A 7,333-nucleotide genomic window follows, 5' to 3' on the forward strand; every position below is an offset into this window, starting at 1 on the left:
AAATGCAATAAATTCCTTCCCCAGAACTCTGGTCAGGCTGACTTCATCTGGATAGGAGAGTTTACAAATGCAGGGGTTCTTTAGCTATATTTTTTTTCAATCTTTGGGTTATACAAACAAAAGCAGTTTTTATTTTAATACTATGCCATAGCCTAACATATATGTATTATACCACTATTTCTAAGTTTCATCAATAACAAAAATAAATGAAACTATATTAATACAACAAAGTTTTCTAATCTTATACATAAAACATTCATTCCAATATTTGGAAAAGCCAACAATATAAAATATATCTGTAACAAGGGCTGCTCCCACCATGGCTGGTGCTGGTTTTGGCAGCGGGAGGTTCCCCAGGACGCTGGAGCACAGGGCGTTGACTTTGGGGTTTTCAGCTTCCCAAACCATCTGGAGGGAGCTGGAGGGGCTCATCCTGGAGCAGAGGTGGCTCAGGGGGCACCTCCTGGCTCCCTGCAATTCCCTGGAAGAAGGTTGGAGTCAGGAGGGGTAGGGCTCTGCTGACAGGATGACAGGGAAGGGCCTCAAGGGGAGGTTTGGGTGGGATTTTGGGAATATTCCCCCTGGAAAGGGCTCTGCAGGCCTGGCCCAGCTGCCCAGGGCAGGGGTGGAGTCCCCATTGCTGTCGGGATTTCAAAGCCTTGTGGATGTGACACTTGGGGACAGGGACGGTGCTGGGCTTGGACTCGGGCATCTCTGAGGGCTTTTCCAACCTCACCAATTCCCTGATTCCGCAATTCCTGTAAGGACATTCCCGCCCGTCAGTGACGGACGGACGGTGAAACTGGACTTGAAAGCAAATAAAACAGTTTGAATATCTCGGGAGCGCTTTGTCCCGGCTCCAGATGCGCTTTGAGGCCTGGGGCTCCCGTCACCTTCCCCCATTCGCGGCTTCCCCTCACGACCCCAACAGCACCGCGCGCGGAAGCGGCGGCACTGCCGTCCAATCCCAGTGCGATTTGTGAGTCACGTGTAGCCCTCCACCAATCACAGCGCTCTCCGCGCGGCCCGCCTGCTGCACGGCCTCCCAACATGGCGCCGCCCAGTGAGCGCGGGAACGCGCCACTTCCGGGTTAAGGCGCGAGGATGCGATGGGGCGTGGCCTAACGCGGAAGTGCGCGCGTTGACAAACGCGGCCACGCCCCCTCGCCGCGCGGTTTCCATGGAGACCAGGGCGGTGCCGTTGCCGTGGAAACCAGGGACGCGCCAGGGAGCGGGGAACGGGAACACGGAGGGAGCGGGCAAGGAACGGGAAGGGAAAGGGCAGGGAACGGGAAGGGAACGGGCAGGGAAAGGGCAAGGAAAGGGCAGGGAACGGGCAGGGACACCGAGACGCTGGAGCGAGTCCAGAGGAGGCCCCGGAGCTGCTCCAGGGATGGAGCCCCTCTGCTCTGGATCCAGGCTGGGAGAGCTGGGAATGTTCCCCTGGAGAGGAGAAGCTCCAGGGAGAGCTCAGAGCCCCTTGCAGGGCCTGAAGGGGCTCCAGGAGAGCTGGAGAGGGACTGGGGACAAGGGATGGAGGGACAGGACACAGGGAATGGCTCCCACTGGTTGGATGGGATATTGGGAATTGGGAATTCCTGGCTGGGATGGAATTCCCAGAGCAGCTGTGGCTGTCCCTGGATCCCTGGCAGTGCCCAAGGCCGGGCTGGGATCAGGTTTGGAGCAGCCTGGGACAGTGCGAGGTGTCCCTGGCCATGGTGTGGAATGGGATTTATGCTCCATTCCAACCCAAACCACTCCAGGGTGATTCCATCATGGACCAGCTGAGCCCTCCCTTCATTATCCCAGAATCCAGGATTATTAAAGCCCATCCAGTGACAGCCCCTGATGGGGACTGGGAACCTTCCCTTGCCCAGGTCAGATCAGGTCTGGCTGTGGGAACAGCTCCAAGACAAACCTGTGGCTGTTCCGGAATGAGGAGGGGCAGCACAATCCTGGGAAGGGCAAATAAACCCAGAGTCAGATTTACTAGTGGGGAATTTCCCCAGCCCAGGGCTCAGGGCTTGGTTTTGGGGGAGATTTACTTCCTGTAAGAGGTGGGAGATCTCCTGGGAATCACAACTTCCCAAGGAAAACACGCTGAATTTTCCCTTTTTTATTCCCAAAGTGGTCTCCAAGGATTTTGTGGCTTTTTGGAGCTTGCTCAGAGCTGACAGAGGCACCTAAAAATGCAATTTAAATATATTACATCTATTTTGAAACTCTTTCACTTGATGATAAATCCTAGGTGGGATACATGGGGAAAATGGGAATAACTGAGGAGTTTAGAAAGAGTTGGGAGGAATTTTGTGAAGGAATTGAAATGGAGAGAAGCTGGGAAAGAACAGGGAAGAATTTGGAAGAAATTTAAAGGGAATTTTTAGGAATGGAGGACACTTTGGAAGGAACTTGTTATAGATACACATCACATTGTTATACACATTACATTAATATTTTTGCAAATATTAAAATGAATGTTATGTGTATAAGAATGGAAAATTTTGTTGTATTAATATAGTTTTCTTTATTTCTGTTATTGATAAAACTTAGTGGTATAATACATATATGTTGGGTTATGGCATAGTATTAAAATAAAAACTGCTTTTGTTTGTATAACCCAAAGACTGAAAAAAAATATAGCTAAAGAATCCCTGCATTTGTAAACTCTTATCCAGATGAAGACAGCCTGACCAGAGTTCTGGGGAAGGAATTTATTGTATTTCTGATATCAGGGAATGTAAATCTTGATGGTGCCAAGAGGATTGATCTATTGGGAAGGGGACAAGAAAAAACTGAACAGAAGAACCCCAAAAATCCTCAGAAGAATGTCTGAATATGTGTGAGAATTTATGGATATGTAGTAGGGCTCTGTTTTTAAGGGACAATCCTTTGTTAGTAAGGTGAATGCAGAGACACCCAGCTGTATCTGTATATTTTACTTTATTTTTTTATCTCTTAATTGTCTTTTTTATTAAACTTTTACATTTTATAAAAAATATGCGAACCTCGTTTTTCACACGTCCCTCCCTGGGGATTTCCAGGTGTCTTTGTGTGATTTATGAGGATGTTTTCCATGAGCTCCAAACCTGCTGGGTGGCTCCAGAGGGGCCTGAAGTGAGGGTCACCCTCGGGGCAGGATCCTGGGTGTCCTCCTGGAGCTTCCTGCTCCCACCTTGGGTGCTTGGTGGGACCCACCCTGTTTGCAGAGAGGGACAGGCCATAAATCACCCCTGGGTTGGAAAACCCCATCCATCTTCTGAGAATCGAGGATTTGCTGAGGGGAAAAGTCCTTGAGACCATCAAGTTCAATCCTCAGCACTGCCAAGGCCATCCCTGATCGTGTCCCTGATGGTGCCACATCCACAGGGATTTTAAATCCCTCCAGGAATGGGGACTGAACCCTGCCCTGGGCAGCTGGGCCAGGCCTGGAGAGCCTTTTTGGGGAAGGAATATTCCCAATTTCCAGCTGAGCCTCCCCTGGCCCAACTGGGAGTTGTTTCCTCTCGTCCTGTCCCTGTTCCCTGGGAGCAGAACCTGAGCCTCCCCTGGCTCAGACCTTTCATCCCACCACGCTCTGGACCTTGCCCAGCCTTGTCTGTCCCTGCTGTCACCTCCTGGTCACACATTCCCTCCCCTGGGGACCCCCATGGCAGCAGGACCCCAAACCCTCTCCGCTGCTGACCAAAGGTGCCCAATGCACCCATCCCCTCTGACCTGGGCACCAGAGGGGGCTGGACTGGGCTCCTGGCCAGATTCATCCCACCTGGAACGTCCCGCTGTCCCAGCCCCCTGGTACGCCCATGGCAGCTCCCATAAAAGCACTCCCAGCCCGGTGGGAAGCAGGATCCAGGATCCAGGAGCCGCGATGGGGCCGTGCCGAGCGCTGCCACCGCTGCTGCTGCTCCTGGGGCTGGCAGGAGCCTCCACACCGGAGCCCCACAGATCCACGGCGGGACGGGATGGAACCACGCTGGGATGGGAAGGAACCGCGCCGTCCTCGTCCCTGAGCTACGGGACCGTGGTGGCGGCGGCCGTGGAGCTGCTCAACACCAGGGCCGTCAGTCCCTACGTGCTGCGGCTCCGGGAGGCTCAGCCCCGGCCTGGCTGGGTGAGTGCTGAGCTCTCCCTTTCCAGGAGAAGCTCCAGGACCGGGCAGTGCCGGATCTGGCCCTTCCCAGGGTGGATGTGTCCCGTTTTGGGTCTGAGCCCTGAGGGATCGAGCGCAGCTGAGTTGGGGCTGAGTCTGACCCGTTCCAGGCTGGATGTGGCTCTGCTTGGGGCTCCTCTGGCCCGTTGTGGATCCCTGATGGATCCCTGATGGATCCTTTCCCTTTTCCCAGCCCTCAGACCTGCAGAGCCGGCAGGAGCTGAGCTTCACCCTGGAGGAAACCACGTGCCGGGCACCGGGAATGGCCACCAGCAACTGCAAGAGCCGCTGGCTGGGGGTGAGGCTCCGTCCTGTGGGAACTGGGGATTAGCCGTGGGGAAACTGAGGCACGAGGGGGTTGGGCTCTGCTGTGTCCCCTCTGTGCCCCACAGGGGCTGACCTGGTGCCAGGGCTCCGTTTTCCTGGAGGGGCAGCAGCCCACGGTGGAGCTCTCCTGCAAGAAGGCCCCGGCCGTGGTAAGAAGGGGCCGGAACGGCTCCATGTCCCCTCGGCCATGGGGGGTCCCCCAGGTCCCCTCCTCACCCCCCCAAAGTCTGACACCGCTCTTTGTTTTCCCAGTTTGGCCAGAGCTGGAAATCCAAGATCAAGGATTTCTTTGGCAAGGTCAAGGAACGTTTCCAGGGGTTCTTCCAGTGCGGGCGGATCTGGATCCGGGACAAGCTCAACCTCAAGGCACCCAAACCCTGAGTGGTGTCACTGCTGTGTCCCCTCCCTGTGTCCCCTCCCCGTGTCCCCTCCCCGTGTCCCCTCCTTGTCCCCTCCTTGTGTCCCCTCCTAGTGTCCCCTCCCAGTGTCCCCTCCCCGTGTCCTCTCCCCAGGTTCTTCACTGCCAATAAATGTCCCTGCATCGCTCCCGGTGTCACCCTGGCTGTCCCTGCACCCCAATGGGGACCCCCGAGCGCTCCCCGAGCCCCCAAATCCCCCCGTGCCCAGCCAAGGAGAGCTGGGAACGCCCTGGGGACCACGAACGGGGGTGTCACGAGTGGGGGGCGCTCACTGGGGGGAGCAGGATCAGCACCCCCAAAACGGGCTCAACACCGGGGTCTCCTCCTGCAGGGACTTGGAGCCCTGGGATTGTCCTTCCCTGTCCCCAGGACACCTCGAGGTCCCCACAGAGGTGTTTGTGGGGTACAGACCCCCAGGGATACAGGGGGGACAGGGAGGACACCCCCAGGGGGCTGCAGCCACTTTTGGGGCTCAGGGATCCCCCTAAATCTGCACCCGCAGTGTCCCTGTCCCAAACTGGGTCCATCATGGGGGTCCCTGTCCCAAACTGGGTCCATCGTGGGGGTCCCTGTCCCATGGGTCCATCATGGGGGTCCCCTCGGGACCTGAACCCCCCCAGCCCCTCCCTTGCAGCTCCTGGAGGGGTCACAGTGTCCCCTGTGTCCCCCCCTCATCTCCCTTTGCCATCACTGCTGGTTTGGGGGGACAGTGACACTGTGGGGACAGTGACACTGTGGGGACAGTGACACCGTGAGGACAGTAACACTGTGGGGATGAGGACTCTGTGGGGACAGTGACATCGTGGGGACAGTGACACTGCAGGGACAGTGACACTGCAGGGACAGTGATACTGTGGGGACAGTGAAACTATGGGGACAGTGACACTATGGGGGACAGTAACACCGTGGGGATGGTGACTCTGTGGGGACAGTGGCACCATGGGGACGGTGGCACCATGGGGACGATGGTGGTCCCTTGTCTGGCCGGGGTCCCGGGGGCTCCCCAGAGCGAACCCATCCCTGTCCCCAGTCCGACCCCACGTCCCCGTGGGACCAAGCCCTTGAGGACGATGTGGGGGAGCAGCCCTGTGTCCCAGCCGTGCCTCAGTTTCCCCGTGTGACAGAGACAGGGACAGCGCGGTGCCCACATGGCCACTCCCAGTGGCCCCTTTATTGCTCAGCCCAGCCCCACGGAGCCCTTCAGGCGGACGTCGAACTTGACCCTGGGCCGAAAGTGCCGGATCTTGCCCAGGAAGCGCCCGAAGCGGCCGCGCTGGATCAGAACCGGCTGCGGAGCGATGGGGGGGCTCAGGGGGTGCGGGGGTGTGGGACCCCCCTGGGAGACCCCACCCAGGGCCCCTGGAAACACACCCAGGAGCCCACAGCAGGGACACCACTCATGTCCCCATCCCCAGAACCCCACAGCAAGAATATTCCACCCCCAGGACCCCACACCAGGGATATTCCACCCCCTGGACCCCACAGCAGGGACCCCATCCCCTGGACCCCACAGCAGGGACACCATTCATGTCCCCAGCCCCAGGACCCCACACCAGGAATATTCCACCCCCAGGACCCCACACCAGGAATATTCCACCCCCTGGACCCCACAGCAGGGATATTCCATCCCCAGGATCCCACAGCAGGGATATTCCAACCCCAGGACCCCACCCCCAGGACCGCACACCTGTCACACTTGGGGCTCCACATCCAGAATCCAACACTTGGGACCCCACCCAGGATGCCCCACCTGCACCCCACACCCAAAACCCCAGGACCCCACACCTGGAACACCCCACACCCAGCAGAGCTCCCCAGGACCCCCCACCCTCCTCTGGAGCCATCGCAGGGCAGCGGAGCCCTCGGGGGGGTCCCTTTTCGGGGATGTGGGGCAGGGGAAGGACCCTCCCCTCCCTCCCCCGGGGACCCCCCGGATTCCCCCACTCACATCGGAGGAGGCATCGAAGCAGCTCAGGTCGATCTCGGGGGAGCCCTGCTGAAGCTGCAACGTCCCCGAGCACTCCTTGATGGCCTGGGGGGGACACGGGGACACGCGGTGTCACCCAGGGGATGGCACCGGGACCCCGGGGCCTTCCTCCCGCTCCTCCCGCTCCTCCTCCTCCTCCTCACCCCGTTCTCTTTGAAGTCGCAGTCGTCGGGGCTGATGCGGGCGCTGGCGGCACAATCCGTCTCCATCATGCTGAAGTTGAGTCCCCGCAGCGAGCTCAGCTCCACGCCCTGGGGACACGCGTGGGTGGCGGGTCACCGGAGGGGGGTGACAGCACGGGGGGGCTCGGGAGTGGGGGTGGCACCGGGAGGGGGTCACGAGTGGGGTGGCACTCACAATGGGGGCTCAGCCTCGGACTGTGCACCCCGAGGGGGGGACAGGAATAGGGGTCACGAGTGGGGGGTGTCACAAATAGGGGTCACGAGTGGGGGG

General features: G+C 58.3%; 2 protein-coding genes across 2 annotated transcripts; one reads left to right on the forward strand and one right to left on the reverse strand.

The window, feature by feature from the left end:
* The first annotated feature begins 3,865 nt into the window (after positions 1-3,865).
* Positions 3,866-4,855, forward strand: LOC107215397 (cathelicidin-B1-like). The gene is made up of 4 exons (XM_033512154.1): positions 3,866-4,108; positions 4,341-4,445; positions 4,540-4,623; positions 4,727-4,855. The coding sequence occupies exons 1-4, from the start codon at positions 3,866-3,868 to the stop codon at positions 4,853-4,855; spliced, it is 561 nt and encodes a 186-aa protein (XP_033368045.1).
* A 1,179-nt stretch (positions 4,856-6,034) lies between these two features.
* CAMP (cathelicidin antimicrobial peptide) lies at positions 6,035-7,160 on the reverse strand. The gene is made up of 3 exons (XM_015615997.3): positions 7,024-7,160; positions 6,842-6,925; positions 6,035-6,181 (listed from the first exon to the last, which is right to left on the reverse strand). The coding sequence occupies exons 1-3, from the start codon at positions 7,090-7,092 to the stop codon at positions 6,071-6,073; spliced, it is 264 nt and encodes an 87-aa protein (XP_015471483.1). The 5' UTR covers positions 7,093-7,160; the 3' UTR covers positions 6,035-6,070.
* Positions 7,161-7,333: the final 173 nt, after the last annotated feature.

Source organism: Parus major, chromosome 2 (genome assembly GCF_001522545.3).
Source record: "Parus major isolate Abel chromosome 2, Parus_major1.1, whole genome shotgun sequence".
Taxonomy (NCBI): Eukaryota; Metazoa; Chordata; class Aves; order Passeriformes; family Paridae; genus Parus; species Parus major.

Coding starts and splice junctions, on each gene's coding strand:
- CAMP (XM_015615997.3), bottom strand. CDS start 7,092: ATGATGGAGACGGATTGTGCCGCCAGCGCCCGCATCAGCCCCGACGAC. Junction 6,926..7,023: donor GCGACTTCAAAGAGAACGGG/GTGAGGAGGAGG, acceptor TGTCCCCCCCAG/GCCATCAAGGAGTGCTCGGG. Junction 6,182..6,841: donor GCTTCGATGCCTCCTCCGAT/GTGAGTGGGGGA, acceptor ATCGCTCCGCAG/CCGGTTCTGATCCAGCGCGG.
- LOC107215397 (XM_033512154.1), top strand. CDS start 3,866: ATGGGGCCGTGCCGAGCGCTGCCACCGCTGCTGCTGCTCCTGGGGCTG. Junction 4,446..4,539: donor GCAAGAGCCGCTGGCTGGGG/GTGAGGCTCCGT, acceptor TGTGCCCCACAG/GGGCTGACCTGGTGCCAGGG. Junction 4,624..4,726: donor GCAAGAAGGCCCCGGCCGTG/GTAAGAAGGGGC, acceptor TTGTTTTCCCAG/TTTGGCCAGAGCTGGAAATC.